The sequence below is a fragment of the Sminthopsis crassicaudata genome, chromosome 1 (genome assembly GCF_048593235.1).
Source record: "Sminthopsis crassicaudata isolate SCR6 chromosome 1, ASM4859323v1, whole genome shotgun sequence".
Classification (NCBI taxonomy): domain Eukaryota; kingdom Metazoa; phylum Chordata; class Mammalia; order Dasyuromorphia; family Dasyuridae; genus Sminthopsis; species Sminthopsis crassicaudata.
The window spans coordinates 51,725,576-51,745,969 of NC_133617.1; the positions used below are offsets into that span (position 1 = coordinate 51,725,576).

Genomic DNA, 20,394 nt, shown 5'->3' on the forward strand with positions numbered 1-20,394 from the left:
CCGCGCGCACACAGTTGGCGCCCGTGTTTACGGATTGACACCGGGGTCGGGGACACAAGGGAGATGAAGGCTGGCCCGGCCCAAGGTTCTCGTCAGACGTGTCGGGAAATAATATAATAACAGAAACCAGCACCCACCCAGCATTAGATCAGTTTTTATAAAACTTTAAGCCTCGGAACACTTATTCTCCTCAAAGGAAGCAAACAGATTACGTGACCTGCCCAAGATTACAAGGATAAATTTGAACTCGGGTCCCTGGAGTCCAGGCCCTGAGTTCTCTTCACCGCGCCACCTAAGAACCCAAGAGTGACCTCTGGAGGAACAGGTTAAAGGTTCCTTAGGGAACCACTTCCCCGCCCTTTGACTTCCTGACCCCATCTACGAGGTCTTTCATTCCTTTCCCCTAGCTCTGGCTCCGCCCCTGCCGCCTCTTCGCGCTCCTCCTATTCTGGCTCCTCCCCCACCAGCTTTTTATTGGTCTTCCCTGCCCGGCCCCGCCTCCCCTCTGACTGGACCCCTCCCCTAGCTCCTCCCACAGGCCCCGTCTCATTGTCTCCGCCCCGATTTCTCCGTTAAGCGCCCCTTCGGCCCCGCCCCTCGGCGGGCCCAACTCCCTGGTTGTGACGTGAGTCGGAGCCGCGCAGAGGCTACTGCGCGATAGCGCCATCCCGGAAGTGCGAGGCTCCCAGATGTGCAGGTGCCGCCAGCGCCGCCGCCGCCGCCGCCGCCGCCGCCTTTGCAGCTGAGTCCGGGGGTGGTGGGCGTGGAGTGGGCGATGGAGTTGGGGGGACCAGGAGGCAGTCCGGGGGGGCCCCTGCTCGCTGCCCCCCTGGGCCCCGCGGGGGGTGGGGCGGCCAGCTGTGCACCTCTGTCGCGACACATCTGGCGGCGGTTCCCGGCCCCGGCCCTTTCCCCGCCGAGCCTATCCGGGGCAGCACCCAGAACCCCGACTGTAGGAAGTGCTTGGTCCGGTGAGGATCCGAGGGGTTCCGCGGAGTCCCCGAGTTCTAACGCGGGCTTGGTGTGGAGGCCGGACCACCTCGGGAGACAGAGCGGGGATGTCTGCGGGGAGGGGCCGTCCGCGGGGCGGCCGGCAGGAGGCCCCTAACCGAAAGAGAACCTTCCGGGCTGTGGCCCGAGCGTTCTCAGAGCTGCGCCCGAGCGGGAGGGAGCTTTGCCCAGGAACGGCAGAGCTGGAAGGGACTGGAAAAGTCAGTGTCCTTGGGAGACAGCATCTCTGGAACGAGGAGGGTCCAGGAGGTCCTCCACCTTGAGCACCAACTCCCAGCCCATCCTCCTCTTTTAGAGAGGAGAAAACTAATCCCTAAGGAAGTTTTCTGGAGAGTTCTGGGATTTCCAGATAGTCACCAGGACCTTGCTCAGAGTCCCCTGTGGCAGCCTTCCTGCTGGGGGACCGGACCTGCCGGTCCTGTCAGGGCCTCAGCCTGTGGGAAGCCCCGGAATCCCAGAAGTCTAGTCTAGACCTTTCCAGGTAGAAAACCTGAGAAAAGAGTGAGGGAGCACGCAGGTGCGCCCTGCCGGACTTAGTAACCCCTGCTTTTGGCTGGTCTGTAGGCCGCGGAGGAGGAGATGGAGTCCCCCAATTCTGCCTCCGGGGTGTTCTGCAATCGCATTCTCAGCATGGTGAATTCAGAGGATGTAAATGCCATTATTCAGGCCCAGAAGAACATGTGAGTCCAATCATCCATTCATTTTGGTCCTTCCATGCCTCCATCCATCCACCCAAAGCATCTAATAAGCACCTAAAGATCTGTGTTCAAATCCAGCCTCAGACACGGTTTGATTCTGGGCAAATCACTTACTCTCTGTTCTACTGAGTTTCCTTAACTTCTACAGGAAGTTGTTGTTAGAATCAAATGAGATAATATCTGTTAAGAAGCACTTAGCCCAGTGCTGGCCCATTGTAGATGCCATGTAAATGCTTATTCCCTTTTCTCCCCTTTTCCCCACCTGCTGTTTGCCAGACACTAGAAATACAAAGAAAAGTAAGAAAAAGTAGTTCCTGCTCTCAAGGAACTTAACATGCTCATGAGGAAAACAACATTTACATATATTGTTATAATTGGGGTCACAAAGAATCAAACACAACTGAACAACAATAACAATAGGGAGCAATGAAGATTATTGAGTAAAGTACTTTTATAATATATAATATTATATAACATAATAGGGTCTACTATTAATAGTAGTCAATACTTTTTTTTAAATTCAATTTGGTTTTATTTTCTACTCTGAATTTTCTCCTTTTTACCATCTTTTCCTTCCCCATTGAAAAAACAAGAAAAATTAAAACTCATCACAAATGTATATAGTCAAATAAATTCTTCACATTATTATAGATAGATTGCAGGGGATCCATGAACTTGGGTACAAAAAAATTAACATTTTTGTTTTCACTAATTCTTAGCTGAAATTTACCATTTATTTCAATAATGTATGTAAGCAACAAATATTTTGAAAAGGAGTCCATAGCTTCACCAAATAATTATGCTAAGACAAAGTTAAGAATCTATGGACATCAGACTGGGAGATCACAAGTGAGAGTTGATGAAGGCCTGAACTTGAAGGATAACAGTATAAGTGGAGAGAAGGGGCTTATTTCAGACCCACTTGATATGGTGGTAGAAATAATAAGATTTGCTAATTGAAGGTAGTAACAGTGGAAAAGTCATAGATAACTCTAAAGTTGGGGCACCTTTGACTTTTCCACTGTTTCTTTACCTTCAAAATTCACTGAGATTGGGTACCTAGGTGACGGGAAGAATGATGGGTCCTTGTGAGTAGTAATTGGGTAATTTAGAAAAGGGTAAGTTGGTGGGGACAGGAGATAAGATTTCTATTTTAGATGCATTGTGTTTGAAATATAAACAGATTATCTGGTTGGAAATGCTCCTTAGCCTGGTGGAGTTTAGGAGTGAGACTAAGTTTGGATGGTCAGGCTAGGCCTTCTGCATAGAGATGTTTATTGGATGCATCAATTTGGAGTTGATGAGGTCAAGTATAGAGAGAAAAGAGAAGAGGGATGAGATGGGGAGATTGAGCAATGGCAGATTAGGTGAATCGGAGGAAAGGAGCATCTAAAAAACCCAAAAAGGGAGACGATGTCCAGGAAGAGAGAGAGTGGTCAGCAATGCATATGCTTCAAGGAGGTCTGGAAGGATGAGGATGGAGAGAAGGGCATTCTATTGGGCAACCGTTTTCATTATTAACACTACAGGAATCACTTTTAATTGAGTGTTGAGATTGGAAGTTAGGTTATAAAGTGGGAAGAATGATTGAGGGAAGATGGAGGCAATGAGCATCTACAACTTTTTTAAAGAATTTGACTGGAAAAAGGGGAAAAGAGAACATTAGGGTCTTTTTTGGGGGGGGGAGCAATCAGGGTTAAGTGACTTGCCCAGAGTCACACAGCTTGTGTCTGAGGACAGATTTGAACTCTTCCTGACTCCACTGAACCACTAGCTGCTCCCTGGCAAGTGTTCTTTAAGGAAGATGTGCGCCTTGAATTCAGGAAGACCCTTGGTTCTGATACTTTTCTAGTACTTACTGGGCAAGTCACTTAACTTCTTTGTCTCAGTTTCCTCACCTGTAAAATGGGGCTAATGGTAGCGCCTTCCTAAGAACTATTATGAGGATCAAATGAGATACTTTTGTAAAACAATTTATAAACTTTAAAATGCTAAATGACTGATGTTGATGATTGTGCTGGATGGAGAAGACGTGGATCTGTTTGTAAGCAGAAAGGATGGGACCAATAGCCAGAGGCTGAAGATGAGAGAAAGAATGAGGATGATGGAGGTGGCCTCCTGCTGGAGAGAGGAAGGGATGGGTTGGAGGGAGTATGCCGAGGATAGAGGAAGCGTGAGATGAGGAAGGGGGAGCTCACAGTAAGTGACCCCGATTTAGGGAGTAAAAGTATGGGTCAGAGGGCTGCTTGATGGTACAGTGGATAGAGCGCCCATCCTGAAGTCAGAAGGACCTGAATTCAAATCTGGTCTCAGGCACTTAACACTTAGTAGATGTGTGACTGTGGGCACCTTCACCCCAACTGCCTTGCCAAAAACAACCACAAATCCAGAAATGATAAAAGTAGAAATTAATCTCCTGTTAGTAGGGGAGAAAAGACCTAGATCAGTCTCCCATAGGTTAGGCAGAGTATAATTATATGCCCAGAAGAATTGTAAACTGTGCTTTGAGATTCTAGGAAAGATCAAGGTCACTTCTCTCAGCTCTCAGTTTCCTTCCCTGTAAATTGGGCCTGACTTACCTCACAGAGTTATTGGAAGGCCCAAATGAAGAAGTGTTTTGTAAGCTTCAGATCTGGTAAAACTTGTCAGCTGCTTATATTATTATTTTGATTGGGAGTAGGTAGTAGAGAAAAGGGACAGGGTGTGACATTATCTGGGAGGAATGGCTAGGATTTTAGCCTGTAGATCTGGGAGGGAAAGGAGTGAGCAGCTAAGTAAAGGGCTTTACAGGAAGGTAATCACATTTTACAAATAAGATTTCATTGGTGGGACAGGTGGCACAATGGATAGAGCACCATCTCTTGAAGTCAGGAGGACCTGAGTTCAAATCTGACCTCAGACACTTAACACTTCATAGCTTCATAGCTGTTCGACCCTGGTCAAGTCACTTAAACCCAATTAATCCTTACATTGTAGAGAAGTAAGTACCATTATTATCTTTGTGCTACAATTTTGAAAACTGAGGCAGACAAAGGCCAATAGCTTGCTTGGGGCCAGATACCTAGTAAATGTTTGAAGCTGGGTTAGGAGTTTAGAATCTTCCTATCTTCTAACTCTTGGCCTAGTAGTTTAACCACTTAGCGAACCAACAGTTTCTAATGGTTTGGCTCCAATACAACTAAGCCTTACACATTCTGGGGAATAGTCCCTCTTAGGCAATAAAAACAAAATGTGTACAATCTGGAGTGAAAGGTAGGTTATGTCTTGTGTATGTAATAACAACAATAATAGCTGTAATAGCAACATTAATATTATCTAGTATTATATAGTGCTTCAAAAATTTTATTTCTCTCATTTGATTCTTACAATAATTCTGGATGGTGGGTCATGTAAATAGTTGCCCATTTTGAGGATGAGGGAACTGAGGCTCAGAGGGACTTGTTTGAGGGACTTGCTTTGAGTCCTAAAGCAAATAAATATTCCAGGTAGGATGGGAAGGGGAGCTTTCTGATTCCAAGAACCAGACCCCTTCTGCCTGTGGATATCCATGCTGCTCCATTGACCCAGGGCCTGCTAATCTGGTTCCCTTCTTCCCTGGTCTTCCTACCTCCAGGCTGGACCGATTTGAGAAAACCAATGAAATGCTCTTGAACTTTAACAACCTTTCCAACGTCCGCATGCAGCAGATGAGTGAGCGTTTCACACACCACACCAGGACGCTGATGGAAATGAAGAAGGACTTGGACAGCATCTTCCGCAGGCTCAGGTTGGTTTACCTCAACTCTGCCTCCTGCCTTCCCACCTGGGAGCCTCACCTCCCAGTCAGGACCCCGAGGAGCCTGTTAGGGTGGAGGCAGGACAAGTAGGAGGCCACCAAGACTGTTCTCCCAGGGTTGCTGGAGTGTCTTTGATGGAAAATTAAATTGTTGCTTTTTTTCCTCTTTTTCCTTGTAGAACTCTGAAAACGAAGTTGTCAAAGCAATACCCAGATGCTTTTAGTCGTAAGTGTCTTAAGGCTTCACCAACTCTGACCTTTTATGATCTCGGTTCTGGCCCCCAATCCTGACCAGAAACCAGATTGCTTCTAAGGACCCTCCTAGCTCTGACCTTCTCTTTTCTAAGGACCCTCCCAGCTCTGACCTTCTCTGTTCTAAGGGCCTTCTCAGCTCTGATATTCTCTTCTCTGAGCCCTCCCTAATCTAGTATTCCATGTTCTAAATTTCCTCTCTGTTCTGAAATTCTGTGGCTCTACCATTTCTGGTATTTTGTAGTCCAGCTTACTCATAGTTTACTCTGTACTTGGGTCCTTATCTGTAAAATGGGGAGAGAGGCCCTCTAAGGTCATTTCCAACAGTAGAATGGATGGATGACTTTATCATCTGGCCCAACCTTAGACCTGGATTGATTCTTTCTGAGGTCCCAGAGCAGGCGCAGATGTGGGGGTGCTCTTGGATGGCCCCCCTTGGGCACCTTCTGAGATCTCCCTCCTGGCTGGGCCAAAGTTAAGAACTTAAAGAACATCACATTTTGGCACCCCATGTTGGGCGCCAAAATCTAATGTTCTCTTTCTCTAAATTGTAATCTTCTCTGGGAGCAGGTTTCTTGGGGAGCTTCTGGAGGCAACCTTAGTTTCAGTTCAGTTCAATAATCCCAAAATGCAGCCAGAAGTTAAAGTCCAGATCCTATATTGTGTCCTTCAAAGTCTTGAATCTTTTCCTGGGGTCCGGCTAGCTTTAATAGAGGCCTATCTCTCTCTCCTTGGTTCCCCAATGAGCTCTTGTCAGAATGTCTCCAGCCAGCTTCAGTCTCTCATCCTCCCGATGTCTCCAGCCAGCACAAAGGTAGACATGGGAATGAATCAGATTCTGCCTCTGAGAGTGGAATTGTGGGCTTCTGTGTGCTTGGCCCCCAGAGTTTCTTGCTTATATAGTGCACACTGAGTATACACCAATCATTTCATCACTAGGAAACCATTATTTATTGTAGGATTAAATCAATGTTAAATTAGATTTGATCATTTTTCCTCAGTTCCACTCAGTACCTTGTTTCAAGTTCTGGCCCATAATATCTCCTTGTAGGATCAAATCAATTGCCTCTATTCATTCCAGTGACTTAGCATCTTGTAAGAATCCTAACAGCTTCTGTAGTGGAGCCTGGGCCTTCTGTCCTGCTTTAGGAAAGGGACCTCAGCCAGGAGCCCCTGGGTCACCTCAGCCTTGGCTATTTTCCTGTGCCCCCCCCCCTTCCAGTTCTTCCAGGAGGAATGGGTTCAAAGCTCTCTGCAACTTCCTTGTCTTGATGCCTCTCCCCTCAACAGATATCCATGAGTCTCCCATCCTGGAGGAGGAAGATGATGATGTGGACCCCGTTCTGGCCAGCTCAGCTACCACCATTGCTACCTCAGAGCAGAGTACAGGGTCTTGTGACACGAGCCCAGACATCATCTCCCCTGTCCTGAGCCCTGATTTTGAAGATTTATCCCAGGGTCGGCTGGATTCCCCAGCTCTGAATGGAGAAAGCCTGACAGGTGATGACGATGATGGTGGTGGTGAGGGAGCCCAGGAATAGGAGGGCTTCCCCTCCGCCCCAGGTCCCAAGGAGTCAGGGTGCCAAACGGTGCCTTCCAGCGTCCTGGAAATGTGGTCCTGGCTGGTCGCAGATCTGGGGGAAACCGCTCCAGAAAGGATTCTGCTCTGGCCCTGGCTCGAAGCCAGAGGTAGGGGGTGGCCCTGCCCTTGAGGGATGGCTGCTCTGGGTTTCTCCAGCTTTTCTAGCTAAGGCTTTACTGCTGATGTCTTTCTTGCCAAATCCTTTTCCTCCCTGGCTCCCAACCCCAGCTTCTAGTGTTTCTGCACATTATAAAGCCACGCCTGGCTTTTCTGGGGCTGTACTTCTTGGGGTTCCAAAGGTTTGTTCTGAGCTCTATGAGGAGGGAGGCTCACTGCCTTGTCCTCTGGCTCTCTCTGGCCACGGCTCAGACTCATTCCCAAGGAGTCGGGGAAGTGGTTCCCCCTAAAACCCAGAGCCAGGCCAGGTTTGTGCTTACACGAAACTTCCTCCCCGAGACACATACACCCCCCCAAACACACATACATAGACACATTATACACATTACACACACACACACACAAACCCACATATCACACACAGACACACACATACATACAAGCATGTACTACACATTCCCTGGCTTTACCCCAACTCCCCTCGGTGTATGCTCACCGGCCCATGCCCACCGGCCCAGCGGACACTTAGCACAGAGGAAGCATCAAGTATTTTCTTCTGTTGGCACCCTTAGGGCTTTTTTGAAACCACTAATGTTTGAGATGGAGATTCAGAGGAAGCAGTTTATTTTCACGGACAGTATTTGAGAGAGACCAGCCACCACCTGTTTCCCCACTGAGAGAGGAGAAGGTACCCCCAAGTCGCTGCCTCCTCCTCCACTCCCCTCCTCAGGGCCCTCAGCCCAGTGGGTAGGGACATCTTTGAAAATAAAAGGTTAATTGACTATTTTTGTACCCTAAGTTTACACGTACTATGGGGGAAATAAATAAAATATCTCTGTTGCTATGAGGGTCAGTCTAAAACCGTGTATCCTGCCTCCTTCCTGCAATGTGGGCCTGGGAAGAGTGGACCAGATGGGGGTTGGGAGATGGGGAAGGAGCGGTTCCTGGGCTGCAGGAAGCCACAGTGAGAGCAGTAGCTGCATCAGCTGGATGGAAGGCCAGAGGAGGGCCTCCCAAGCCTGAGAGTTGTTAAGTGGAAGGTACAGCTTCCCTGTTTAGTCCCAGTTGCTGCCTGGTGTGGTCTGCCTGAGGCGCCAAGGGCTAAGCTGGGGTGGGTGGGTATGGGCAGGAAGGAGGCCGGTGATCCAGCCGGTGCATTGTTGTGCCTTTGAGAGGCCTTTTCCTGATATTGTGGGAGATTGGGCTGGACAGGTAAGCTGAGGCCAGGGGATGGATTAATTGCTGGTGCTGTTGGGAGAAGGAAGAGGATCTGGGGCCTGGGATTTCGCCAGCTGCAGGTGCTCTTGAGGGAGCATCTCTCTACCTCTTCTGGAACTTGGGAGCCTGGAGCCCCAAGGGGCAGTGACTTGGCCAGGCTCGCACAGCTGGGATGCAGACACTGCCAACGGTCCCTAACACGAGCTGGTCCCTAAAACAAGCCAGTCCCCAGTCTCAGAACTTACACTCAGGGAGAAGGTGGGGAAGGTTAACACATTCACGAATGACCAAATCCAAGCTCTGTACACAAGATGAATGGGATCCTTGCACAGGGGTGTACTGGAGGCCTCTTGGAAGTGCAGCTTAGGTGAACCTTGAAGGGGCAGAGCTGGGAGTCCGGGAAGAATGGGTAATGAGGGAAGGTGTTCCAGGGTCTGGATGCCCACCCGATCCACTGGTGATTATGTTGTGAGCAGGGGAGGGACACGGTCACAGCAGGGTTTGGGGAGGTGAGAGCTATGCAAGAGAGAATGGAGGAAGAAAGATTGGGAGTCATTAATCAATCTGAGTGCCGGAATGGGTCTCGTCCAACCCTAACTCATTTTACAGGTGGGGAAAAACAGGCTCAGAATGGGAGAATTCTAAGTCACAGTTCAGGGTGTAAGGACAGACTCAATAGGATTGCTTCCTCCTTATCTTAGGCAAAGGTTATTGAGCTGGGAGACCATGTTAAATCCAACCTGTGTATCCAGTGAAGGCACCTGCTCCACGGTTGCACTCTTCCCCGAGGAATATTAGCTGGAGCCTTCACTGTGGCTGAGCAGGTTTAGTAAGCTGGGGATGAGTTCCCCTGATTAGTGGGTGAATGGTGAAACTCTTAAGCCCATGGTTCCTGCTGGCTCCAAACCTTGTTTCATGACAGCCATCCTTGGAAACTAGGATTTAACCAGCATGCGTGTCTTGCATTGGGCCCTGTTCATTCCTCTATTCGGGAAGTCCTTTTTGAATCTTTCCTGTCCCTGCGACATTGCTCTCCTTCATAGGTACTACTATAGGTGATGGGGGTTGAGGTCCCTTTAAGATTTCCTTTCTGATTTCCCAACCCCCATGGCTGACCTTTGACCCATAAATCCTGGTCAAAAAGCACCCTTTTGAATATCCAGGCCCAGCCCCCACTGGATCTGAGCTGGCTTGGGTTTTTCAGCCCTCACTATCTGCTCAGGTTTCCCCAACCCCCCACACTTTCTTATCTGAAAAACCCGCCAAGAATTTGGGGCACCACCCACCAGCCCTTTTTAGGTATAAAAGAGCCAAGCTAGAGCTCTCTTTGCAAGAGCCCTTCCCCCCAAAACATGGTATACTTCTGGCCATATAAGGGTTCCTGCCCACCCAGAAACCACCTTTGGCTCTGGCCTCTTTCTACCTTTGACTTTACTTCCAAATTTCTACAATAAACCTTTTTAATCAATCTAGGTTTTCAGGCCTGTAAATTCATTTACAGGGAACACTGCGCCTCATGGGACTATCTTTGCACTGACAAAACGAGGTTCCCCCTTTCCTATCTCATTATTGGCAAACTGGCCACTTACTGGTCTCATAAATCCCACATAATGCACGATGCTTTTCCTCCTTCCACCTTTCCCTCTCTAAATTTTTCATCAGAACAATTTAAACCATAAAATCGTAAAGACAAGAACTCTAACTCAATAATCTACCTCAGAGGATGCACGATGTGAGAAACTACCCCCCTTCTGATAAGAGGTGAAGGACTCAGCGAATGCATATTGGGACATTTTGGGGGAAATGACCAATGTAGGGATTTGTTTTGCTGGATGGTATATGTTTATAATGGAGGCTTTGTTTTTCTTTATCAATGGGGAGGGAGGAAATAAAGGTGGGAGGGAGAAGAGAACCTCAAAATAAACAAATTTTAAAAAGTTTTTCAATGGGAAAAGTTTTCATCTATATCTTGGATAGGATAATGCCTACTACAACTTATTGATTTGATTTGCATATATGCAATTATTTAAATATCATAATTCTTCTTGCTTTGTATCACATCTTTTCCCCTTAGGACTTAGTAGTACAACATTGGTTAACTTGGTAAGAACTTACTTGCTGACGAATTGGCCGGAGAGTAGTCCATTTCCCTCTCCCTGTTTTTGTACTGCTACTGCCGTCTCCTCCCCCACCCCTACCATCCCTTGCAGGTCTTGCTCATACCGGGTTGCAGTCTCTAGCTTTCTTTCAAGGTTTAAACTAAGCATGAATTCCTTCTACACTTGATGCTCCCCACTTGCTAGTGCTTCCCCTCCAAGGATATGCTATAAACTGTTTAACAATCAGCTCTCCAGAGAATACATGCAGTTCTCCACTTTAACAATCAGCTCTCCAGAGTATGCGTGCCGTTCTCCATCAGTCAACAAAACGAGCCGTACTAGTATTTGTTTTCTTAGATGTAAAGGCTCATTCTGAAAAGTGACGGACTAGCCAGCTCCGGCTCCTCCCATAACACTAGCACGCCGATTTCGCAGCGGTCTCGTCAGTTTCTGCCTTCTCTCCTCCTGATGAGACTGAGAGCTGAGGGAGGGCAGGCCTAACGTTCACTTTTGCTCGGTATTCCCGGAGGGGTTCTCGGTGCCTGCGGGTAGCTTAACTAAATGCTTGTTCACACTCCCTCACAAGAAGCCTCCCCAGGGGCTCCCCCTCTAAGAAAAAGGGTTCCGGAGTCGGAAGCTCGCGCTGGTCATTTACACTGGCATTCAGAGGGGCCGGGTCCGAATTCTGGGGCCATGACTCCGCTCGAGTCTGACTCCGTGGGCCTCGGTCTGTAAAAAGTCGGAGCAAACGGCCTCTTCATTAGAAGTGTGCTGTGATAGAGCGCCGGACTTGGGCTTGAATCAATACCGGAGTCTAGGGCAAGTCATGCAGTCCCTGGGCCTCAGTTTTCTTATCTGCAGGGGATCCTAAGGCTTCGTCCGGTTTTAAAATCTAACATCCTATGACCTCACGCTGCTTTAGGAGGCTCAGCCCAAGTTCCCGAAGCTCAATAGGCCGGAAGTTCTCCGCCAGGACATCGGCTGACGTCTCTCGCCCTCTTCAAAGATGGCCTCGGTGGGAGCGGAAATGAGGCCTAGGAGGCGGGGCCTGGCAGGATTGTGACGCGCAGCTCCCTGCCGTGGGGTGGGGCTTGAGTGCGCAGGCGTGGAAAGGCAGCGAAGGAGCCGTTTCCGCTTCCGGTGGCCTCTTTCTCTTCAGCGAGGCGGCCGAGCGGGTGCGTGTTGCTAACCGGGATCGGGGTCGGCAGCGGGGCCAGGAGCACGAAGCCAGGTCTAGGAACCAGGCCCGGGATTAGGGCGTGCGACGCGGGGAAGTTGGGTCGTGTCCAAAAAGCGCAGGGGCAGGTCCCGGGTGGGGAGGCCCAGGCCTCGCCGGGCCTGGTGGGACTGAGGGCGGCCCGGCGGCGCCGAGTCTGCGCCCGGAGGCAGGGGAGGCGCGCTGCGACAGCCGTGGCCCGGGTGTCTTCCTGTGGAGCTCATCTGGCCACTCGGAGCCTCCGGTGACGAGGAGATCACTTCCTGCCCGGGCGGCCCCCTCGGCGCTCGGGCCTGAGCCTCTCCTGGCGCGCTTGGACTCCCGCCGCCGCGACGGACGGGCCACTGGTGCACTTCCAGAACCACTGGTAGAATGCGGGAAGGAGACGCTGGGCCCAGGGTCAGAGCGAAAGGCCCCGGCTGTAACACGATGGCTTGTGCATCCCGGCTGGATTGGAGCAAGGCTGGAATGACCAGACTCAGGGGGCCCCTACCGGGGAATCCCTCCCGTGTCCCCGGGAAAGGGAGGGGCGAGCTGGGGGGTGGGGGCACGAACAGACTTCCCAGTTGTAGCGTCTAACCCTTGTCCGGTCCCTCACTCACACGCCAAGAAAAACGGCCCCTCAGCTAGATGTAGATTGAAGTCATCTGACTCCAGATTAAGTGTCCACTGTAGCATTGTTTGTTTCCTTAAACTTCTGTAAACAAACGGCCTGGTCAGGGCCCCGCTGAGAGAGCGAGGAACATCTGGGGAAAAGCTGGAATGTGGGCGGGTGGCAGGCCTAGGCCATGGGCTTGGAGCTGGAGTTAGGTGAGGAGAGGCTGGGGTAGGGTCCCTGGGGAAACTTGGGAGGGGGCTGGAATTGCAGGGCAGAGAATAAAGGAGCTGCTGTGGGGCACTCACTGGCCTGTCTAAACTCTTCCCCAGTGGGCGCAGCGTTGCAGAGATGCAGATCTTTGTGAAGACCCTGACGGGCAAGACCATCACTCTTGAGGTCGAACCCAGTGATACTATCGAGAATGTCAAAGCCAAAATCCAGGACAAGGAAGGTGAGCTGGCTGTCTGTTGTACTCATTATAGGCCATTTGAAATGGATTTGCTCTAGTTTGAGCTAAACTATCCAGTCCATTTTACTCAGCATGCTTTTGCTGTCAATCCTAGGTATCCCGCCAGATCAACAACGTCTGATTTTTGCTGGAAAACAGCTAGAAGATGGCCGGACTCTCTCCGACTACAACATCCAGAAAGGTTGTGCTATGTCTTTGCAGCATGGAGCCACTAACACTTAAGATTGAGCATTATTATCGTGGGCAGGGGAGGTCCCTCTCAAATATACAGAATTCTCTTATCCTTTTTTCCTTAAATATATGGAAGGAAGGAAACATTAAATGTGTACTATGTGTAAAGTACATTCATTTGCTCCTCACAGTGGCCCTGATGAGGGTGGGAGGGAGTTCTATTATCCTTGATTTACTGTTGAACAGCCTGAGGCAGGCAGATGTAGTCACTTACTTGGAGTCTCAAAACTAGTGAGTGTCTGAGGCCCAACTTGGGTCTTCCTGAGTCCAGGCCCAGGCTCAGCCTAGTTCTGTGCTCCTGGACCATGGATTCTCTCAAGAGCCCATCTCCTGATATAGACTACAATTATTTGCACATGTTTCTCCCTTCCTGTCCCCCCCATTGGATTGATCCATTTTTCCCACCCTATGTCCATCATTGATACTTAGACCATTTATTTCTTTTTGTCCTCAGAGTCCACTCTGCACTTGGTGCTGCGTCTTCGAGGGGGTATCATTGAGCCTTCCCTTCGCCAGCTGGCCCAGAAGTACAACTGTGACAAGATGATCTGCCGCAAGTATGCTGGGGCCTGGCGGGGCTTGGGAGGGATAGTCCCACTTCCTGTGTGAGGACCCCTTGGTGTAACCACCTTCTCCTTGTTGCAGGTGTTACGCCCGCCTGCACCCCCGCGCTGTAAACTGCCGTAAAAAGAAGTGCGGCCACACCAATAATCTGCGCCCCAAGAAGAAGGTCAAATAAAGACCAGCCTGGGGACCCAGTTTTGGTTTGGTTCCCCTGACTGAAGTGCACTTGAGTAGTCTGTTGTAACAAGGCCTTATTCCTGGGTTTAATGGGGCTGTGATATCAATAAAATCCCCTTTTAGTTGAGAAGCAGTAGCTCTGGTGTCTGTGTAACTCATTCTATATATTTGTGGGAGCGTTTGGCAGGGGGGGGGGGGCTTCTGGGAGGAAGGGTGGGAAGGTGCTGTTGGGGAGGGTGCCTGGGAAAGAGACGGAGACAGCCCAGTGGCTAGGAGAGCTCTTGCAGTCTGGCTCTGATGGACTTCACAGTTTGACCTGGAAGAGTTACTTTGTAAAAGGGAATACAGCTTGTGAAGAAGAGAACCGGCAATCTGTGAGTTAATGACAATCTCAGGTGTGCCATCATTGATTCCCTTGGTATCTTTGGCCAAATCGTTTCCTTCACTCAAAAATGGAATTGGACTCTTTAAAGTAGTCACCCCTTGGAGGCCTGGCCTGTATGTGGCCTGGTGGTTATGTCATTGGAGACAACCTAGTCTAACCCTTCCACCCTTTTTGGTAGATTGAATGCCTATCTTGAGCTTTAGCTAATAAGCTGGAGATACTAGGATTCCTCTTGGATGGGATTGGTTTGGATGGCCACGCTGTCAACATATGGCTAGTGTGCTCTGATCTCCCCAAACCTCAGAAGACTTGGCTATAAAGCTTGAAAACAAACCCTGCATTAGATAGAATAAGCTGTGACAGCGCCTAGCACACAGAAATAAAGAGTGCTTGTTTATAAATGCTGCTTGGATATCAGGCCCACCCTTGGAGTCCCTGAGATTTATATAAGTGGTCTTTGTTGAATCCCACTTTAAAGATGCCATTGATGGGGAGAAGTTATCCCCTGAAAGGATCCATGCCCTTGGGAGCAGCTTTATTCCTCAGAAAATGAAAAGGCCAATTTAGTGCCTTCCAACTAAGGAGGCATCAGGAGTGTTCTGTTCTCCAGGCAGCTCTCTTCTGGGACACTGGATAGGTTGTGGGGAGGGGGGTGTGTCTTCCAGCTGAACCTTTTGGGGACCCAGGTTCTCAATGTCAAAAGTGTCAGGCTGAGATCTGGTGTCTATCCCATGTTAAGTGACAGACCTGGAACCTGAGTGACACTGAAGAAATACAGTGGGCACATTGAAGGGATGGGGCAAGCAGCTCCCCAGTCTGCTGCCTCTGTGACACGAATGCGCTGGACAGGACCTTGAGAATCCTTTTTAGCTCCACTGACCTGACCCACTCAGAGCTGGGGGACATGTGCACAGCCCTTTGGTGCCAAGATCTTTAGGGAGTCTGTTGGTCTCGGTGGGCTTGTAGAATTAGTAGTGCCACCATTACCTCCTACAGAGGGGTGGCGTGGCCTGGTGTGTCAGATAAGTAGCCCAGTGCTACTTCCCCAGTGCTGGATGAAGCCAGGTGAAGGTGATGGAGGAATATTTGATAAAAATAAGAATGCAATAAGGACCATGTTCCTGGAGATGGTTTTCTGAGTATGTGATTATTCACTTTTTGTACTGTTTGTGGTCCCCCTTTTGAGTTTGACACCATTGGCCTAATGAATAAAGGGCTGGATTTGAGGTTAGAAAGAACCAGGTTCAGATTCTGCAGGTTCAAGTTACTCAGCTTTCACTAATCATCATACTGTGTAAGGATCTGAGCAGATGAGTTTATAAAAGTACCTCCAGTCAAAAAGCTACTAAGTACTAAAACCAGAATTTGAAGCCAGGTATCGCAATTCCCAAGTCGATTCTTATTTATTCAACTATCCCATCCTACATTTTATTCACTTTAGTCTGGAGATAATACCCATTTATATGTTGCCCCCACTAAAATGTAAGTTTCTTGATGACAGGGACCTCGCCTTTATTTGTATCCACAGTATGTAGCAGCACGGCACCGTGTCTGGTATATAGTAGGTGATTAATATAATTTATTTGATGTAATCTCCTGTGAAGGAGACAAAAATAGGATAATTTGGATTTTCAAAATGGAAAAAGTAGCTTGTTCATACATTGTCAAGGAAATAAAACCTGGTTTCTCATTTCCAACTACAGAGCTCTACCTTGTCTTCCACTGTTTTCCTCTAGGTAAGAGCTGAAACATTACCCTATCTCAGCTGAAAATATGATTGAACTTGGGCAATCAATCAACTAATCATCAAGCATTTAAAAAATGTTTTCATTGAAATTTTTTCAAATAAAAAGTGACCTCCCTCTTACATAAGCAAAACAAATTCTAGTATTAACCATATTACCCACCCCCCCAAAAAAGTGCATTCTGAGTCCTTCAGCTCTTGGTCAGGAGGTGGGCATCATATTTCATTATAAATCCTCTGGAATTGTAGTTGGGTTATTGCATTTATTAGTGCTTTCAAGTGTAAATATCTACAATCAGTGTATATTTTCTGGCTTTGCTTACTTTGCATCTGTTCATACAAAACTTCCCTAGTTTCTCTGAAATTGTCTTCATTATTTCTTACTGCAAAATTCTGTCCCAGTCACTTGCTGTAATGGGTTCAGTCTTCACTACTGATTGCCACTTCCTTGGATTCTAGTTCTTTGTCATCACAAAAAAAAAATCTTTCCGTATGATTAGATGATTTTCTTCTTCCTTTTCTTTGGGGGCACAATTCTGCCAGTAACACTGGGTCAAAAGGTGGGCACAGTTTCCTAACTTGCTATGTATAGTTCCAAATTGCTTTTTAGGATGGCTGGACCAGTTCATGAGTCCCCCAACAGTGAAATTACTGTTTGCCCAACAGCCCAGCTAGTATTTTTCAATTTTTTTCTTTTTTGGTCATTTCCCAATATTGTGCTGGGTGCTGTCAAATCTGTTCCTCAGTTTCTTCATCTGTAAAGCAAGGGACCTAAACACTTTTCTAAGAAGCAAGAAAAGCACCACTGTGTGTGAGGCAGGGGGAAGAAGATGTAAAATGTGCAAAACCTTCAAATTTCAGATTTACTGTATTGCAGGCAGCTGGAAGGTTCAGTGGATAACAGCTCTTAGTACAAAATACTTAGCACATAGTAGATGTTCAGTAAGTATTGTCTAGAGCTTTGGGAGAGTTGAATCTCTAACCTCAAATCCCATTTGACATTACCGGTGACCCTGAGTCAAGTTACTTAACCTCTGCTGCGTCAGTTTCTCCAATTGTAATGGGAATTGCATTTTTTTTTTTTTATCCCTCCTCCCTCATAGGGCTGTTGTGAAGATAGTTGAAACAATTGCAAAATGCCTAGTAAGGCACATGGTGAGCACCTTAATAAATGCTTATTTCCTCCCTGTTTTTTCATTTACTGCTGGTATCTTAATATTAAATAACCCTTATATGTTAGAATCTAATGCACACATGATTAGAATGTTCTCGCAGGAGAAGATAGGAGAACACATGCTAAAGGGCTGCAACCTGTTATGATGGATAATGAAGATCTGAGTTCAAATTCTCCCTCGGAATAGGTGTGTCCTAAAACAAGTAACTGAACCTTAGACGGTTTCCCTGTTTGTAAAATGGGGATAATTCCTCCCACCTCCCAGGCTTGTGATAAGGCAATTTATGTGCAGAGCTTTGCACACCTTAAAAGCGTAATAAATGCTGGCCTGTTAATATTCCTACTCCGGGGAGAACAAGCACGTGAAGATCGAGCTGCACGTGGGTAGAGAAGGTAATCTATGGGGGCGGGGCGGGGTGGAGCCCTCGGTGACCGGCAGGCGGCTCAGGCCCTCCCACTGCCATTCTCTCATGAGTCCTCCCGTCCTGTAGAGGGCGCAGGCGGAGTCTGGCAGGGCCGAGCCGAGGCGCGGCCTCTAAGGGGCCTGCGATGCCGGGAGCGAGAGCCGAGGCAGAGACTCCGGCGTCCCCAGGCGGAGGGGCGGGCGGCCCGGGGCCCGAGGAGCCGGCCCGGGCTAGGGTGAGCCCCCGGGGCGAAGAGGAGAGGGCAGGGAAATGGGCCTAGGGGAAGTGGGAGTGGGGGTCCGCCGCCGCTGAAGGGCGTGGGGGAGCGGGCGCCTGCACTGTGCGGGAATGGCTGCCTGGGCCTCTTCCTCCCCGGCTCCCCTGCTCGAGCGCCCTCACGGCCGCCCCAGGGCTCTGACGCCCCCCAGTGGCCGTTGCCCGAAATCCAACCCCGCGCCTTGCTTCTGGTACTCCTGCCTGAGAGCTCCGCCCCTCCTCTCCCTCACTCTGGCGCCTCCTGGTGGCCGCTGCCCGCGCTCGCCCTCCCACCCCTTCCTCTGGCACCCCTCAGCCTCCCTGGCCACAAAGTTGCCTGCTTTCGGTTCGCGGCCCCACACCTGTCCTCCCTCTCCCTCCCCCATTCCAGCTGCCCTCTCGGCTGGGGTCACCGGGCCTCGCAGTCCTGGAACCTGAACCGCACCTATCAGTGACGCGGCTGGGTGACCCCGAGCCAATCAGTCCCGAATCTGCGCCTCAGCCCCCCCGCTGTAAATGTGGCCTGGGCCCGGAGCCCCTCCAGCTCTGGGTCTCCCTTCCCAGCCCGCGGCCCCGCGCGCCCCCAGCCCTTTTCCGGGTCCTGCAGTTGCTGAAGGCCCGGCCGACGGGGAGGCCGGACAAGGACGGGACGCAGCCCCTGGGCCGAGCCCTTCCCCCAGCATCCGAGGGCGCCGGTGCCTCATTTGTCCCTCTCGTTCCCACAGGGCCACGCCCGAGTGCGGGACCTGCTGCGGCAGCTTCAGGACCTTCAGGCGGAGCGCTCTGAGGCCTTTGGACTCCTGGACCAGTTAGTGGGCTCGGGCCCTGGGGAGGGGCTGCTGGGGAGGTGCGGAGGCAGAGGGGACGGCGCCCCCTGGCTTCTCCTCCTGGCATGACCCTCGCCGCTTCCGCAGGGGTCACCAGGCCTACCTGAGCAGCGGGCCCCACTACGACTTCCCTCGCTACCGGCAGCTGGTGCACGAGGTGACCAAGGCCTTCGCCAGCATCTCCCGAGAGGTGCTGGCCATCCAGAAGCAGCTCAGGGACACCCACGGGCGGCCCGACCTGGCCCAGCACCTGGCCTGTCTGCAGGAGCAGGAGCACCGGCGCCTGGAGCTGGTCAGCCTTCTCCTCCCCTCCCCCCAGCCCCGCGAGCTCGGGCCCATCCGCTCTAGCCCTTCACTGCCTGCGCCCGGTCTCCTATCCCTGGGGGTGCGTGGGGAGGCGGGCAGTGACTCAGACAGCTCTCCCCCCCAGACTGCCGCTCTCCAGCTGGCCCGGCAGAAGGCCCAAGAGGAGCCAGAGGCCGCAGCCCCCAGAGAGGAGGTTCAAGAACTGCGCCAGAGGTGGGAGCCAGAGGGCCGGGGGCAGCCTGCGCTCCCCTCCCCCCCTTGTCTCTCCCTTCCCAACGCGTCCACAACATGCAGTACAAACACACAAGTGCTCTGCTCTGCGGGCTCTCCACACTCGGAGCCTCCAGCACCGGGGCTTCCCCTAGCGCACGCAGGCACACCTTCCCACGCACACACACGCACACACAGGGCCCTCCACAGCTCACCCCCTGCCATTCCTCCCTCTCTGTGGCCCTGCCCCGTGGCCCTGCCCTGGGCCTCCAGCCCTCGCTTCTCCTGGGGCTCCCTCCTGGCTCTTTCCCCAGTCCCAGGCTGCCACCTCGGGCTTGGTCCCCCTCCTCTCCGCTCCCCCTCCTCCTCGCATCTCACGTGCCACTGACTTGGTGGGCTGGGGGCCGGGGCACCGTTTGGGCAACGCCCTCGGCCCAGGGAGGGCGGGTGCTGGGGCCACGGCCCTCACCCTCCACAGAGTTGGGAAGCCAGCCGCCTCTTGCCGCCAGCCCCGTCCTCCGCGTGCCCGGGGCCCTTCCGTGCCCCCTGAGCCCAGCTCGGGGCGGCAGGAGGCCCCAGTGGTGTGGGCGGGCTGGCCTGCTTAGCTCTACCACCCTGCACAGGGCTCGATCGCCTTCTCCAGGGCCGAGCGTTGCATAAACAGGCCTTCTTGAGCTGCACGGTCGGGATAATTCGATCCATCTGGATCTTATTTATAGTTTCCATCCGCTCTTGTAGGATAATTAAAACCATGGAGGTAATCAGTGAGATTGTCCAGGACCTGAAGTATGATTCGGAAGAGGCTGAGTGATGTTTGGCCCCGAGGGAGATGGGAAACGCCAGAAGGAGAGGCGCCCCTCAGCCTCCTCTGGGGTCACCGGGCTGGGGGATGGGAGGCCTGCTCCCCCCCTCTGGTCGGCATCCTCCCCCTGGGATGCCCCCGGACTGAGCCCTGCCGTGGGAGGAGGCCATCTCTTTGTGGCCCTGGGGGCAGCGTCCCCACTGGGCCCCTGCCGGTCCCATCTGTGTGCCACAATAAAGCCATCTCCTTTCTCCCCCTCTTCTCTTTATTCCTCCTTGGG

The 20,394-nt window shown here is 50.9% G+C and overlaps 3 protein-coding genes across 6 annotated transcripts; all 3 read left to right on the plus strand.

Moving 5' to 3' along the window:
* The first annotated feature begins 610 nt into the window (after window positions 1-610).
* KXD1 (KxDL motif containing 1) lies at window positions 611-8,296 on the plus strand. 3 transcript variants are annotated; one of them, XM_074303436.1, is made up of 6 exons: window positions 611-741; window positions 1,576-1,691; window positions 5,323-5,475; window positions 5,664-5,710; window positions 7,027-7,236; window positions 8,008-8,296. In XM_074303436.1, exons 2-6 carry the CDS (start codon window positions 1,591-1,593, stop codon window positions 8,016-8,018), a joined length of 522 nt encoding a protein of 173 aa, XP_074159537.1. In that variant the 5' UTR covers window positions 611-741; window positions 1,576-1,590; the 3' UTR covers window positions 8,019-8,296. The 3 variants fall into 3 exon arrangements, with proteins under 3 accessions (XP_074159537.1, XP_074159525.1, XP_074159530.1); XM_074303424.1 differs by lacking the exon at window positions 8,008-8,296 and having other exon boundaries at window positions 7,027-7,419; XM_074303429.1 differs by lacking the exon at window positions 8,008-8,296 and having other exon boundaries at window positions 688-971; window positions 7,027-7,419.
* A 3,519-nt stretch (window positions 8,297-11,815) lies between these two features.
* Window positions 11,816-14,143, plus strand: UBA52 (ubiquitin A-52 residue ribosomal protein fusion product 1). 2 transcript variants are annotated; one of them, XM_074303454.1, is made up of 5 exons: window positions 11,816-11,927; window positions 12,896-13,017; window positions 13,130-13,216; window positions 13,721-13,823; window positions 13,912-14,143. In XM_074303454.1, exons 2-5 carry the CDS (start codon window positions 12,915-12,917, stop codon window positions 14,003-14,005), a joined length of 387 nt encoding a protein of 128 aa, XP_074159555.1. In that variant the 5' UTR covers window positions 11,816-11,927; window positions 12,896-12,914; the 3' UTR covers window positions 14,006-14,143. The 2 variants fall into 2 exon arrangements, with proteins under 2 accessions (XP_074159555.1, XP_074159564.1); XM_074303463.1 differs by having other exon boundaries at window positions 11,843-11,983.
* A 3,650-nt stretch (window positions 14,144-17,793) lies between these two features.
* Window positions 17,794-20,367, plus strand: REX1BD (required for excision 1-B domain containing). The gene is made up of 5 exons (XM_074303442.1): window positions 17,794-17,949; window positions 18,695-18,777; window positions 18,884-19,088; window positions 19,227-19,315; window positions 20,051-20,367. Exons 1-5 carry the CDS (start codon window positions 17,860-17,862, stop codon window positions 20,121-20,123), a joined length of 540 nt encoding a protein of 179 aa, XP_074159543.1. The 5' UTR covers window positions 17,794-17,859; the 3' UTR covers window positions 20,124-20,367.
* The last annotated feature ends 27 nt before the right edge of the window (window positions 20,368-20,394 follow it).

Excerpts from the sequence above, each read along its gene's own strand:
- KXD1 (XM_074303424.1), top strand. The coding sequence starts at position 1,591 with ATGGAGTCCCCCAATTCTGCCTCCGGGGTGTTCTGCAATCGCATTCTC. Across the intron at positions 1,692-5,322 it reads ATTCAGGCCCAGAAGAACAT|GCTGGACCGATTTGAGAAAA; the intron begins GTGAGTCCAATC and ends TCCTACCTCCAG. Across the intron at positions 5,711-7,026 it reads ATACCCAGATGCTTTTAGTC|ATATCCATGAGTCTCCCATC; the intron begins GTAAGTGTCTTA and ends TCCCCTCAACAG.
- UBA52 (XM_074303454.1), top strand. The coding sequence starts at position 12,915 with ATGCAGATCTTTGTGAAGACCCTGACGGGCAAGACCATCACTCTTGAG. Across the intron at positions 13,217-13,720 it reads CGACTACAACATCCAGAAAG|AGTCCACTCTGCACTTGGTG; the intron begins GTTGTGCTATGT and ends TTTTGTCCTCAG. Across the intron at positions 13,824-13,911 it reads GACAAGATGATCTGCCGCAA|GTGTTACGCCCGCCTGCACC; the intron begins GTATGCTGGGGC and ends TCCTTGTTGCAG.
- REX1BD (XM_074303442.1), top strand. The coding sequence starts at position 17,860 with ATGCCGGGAGCGAGAGCCGAGGCAGAGACTCCGGCGTCCCCAGGCGGA. Across the intron at positions 17,950-18,694 it reads AGGAGCCGGCCCGGGCTAGG|GGCCACGCCCGAGTGCGGGA; the intron begins GTGAGCCCCCGG and ends TCGTTCCCACAG. Across the intron at positions 19,089-19,226 it reads AGCACCGGCGCCTGGAGCTG|ACTGCCGCTCTCCAGCTGGC; the intron begins GTCAGCCTTCTC and ends TCTCCCCCCCAG.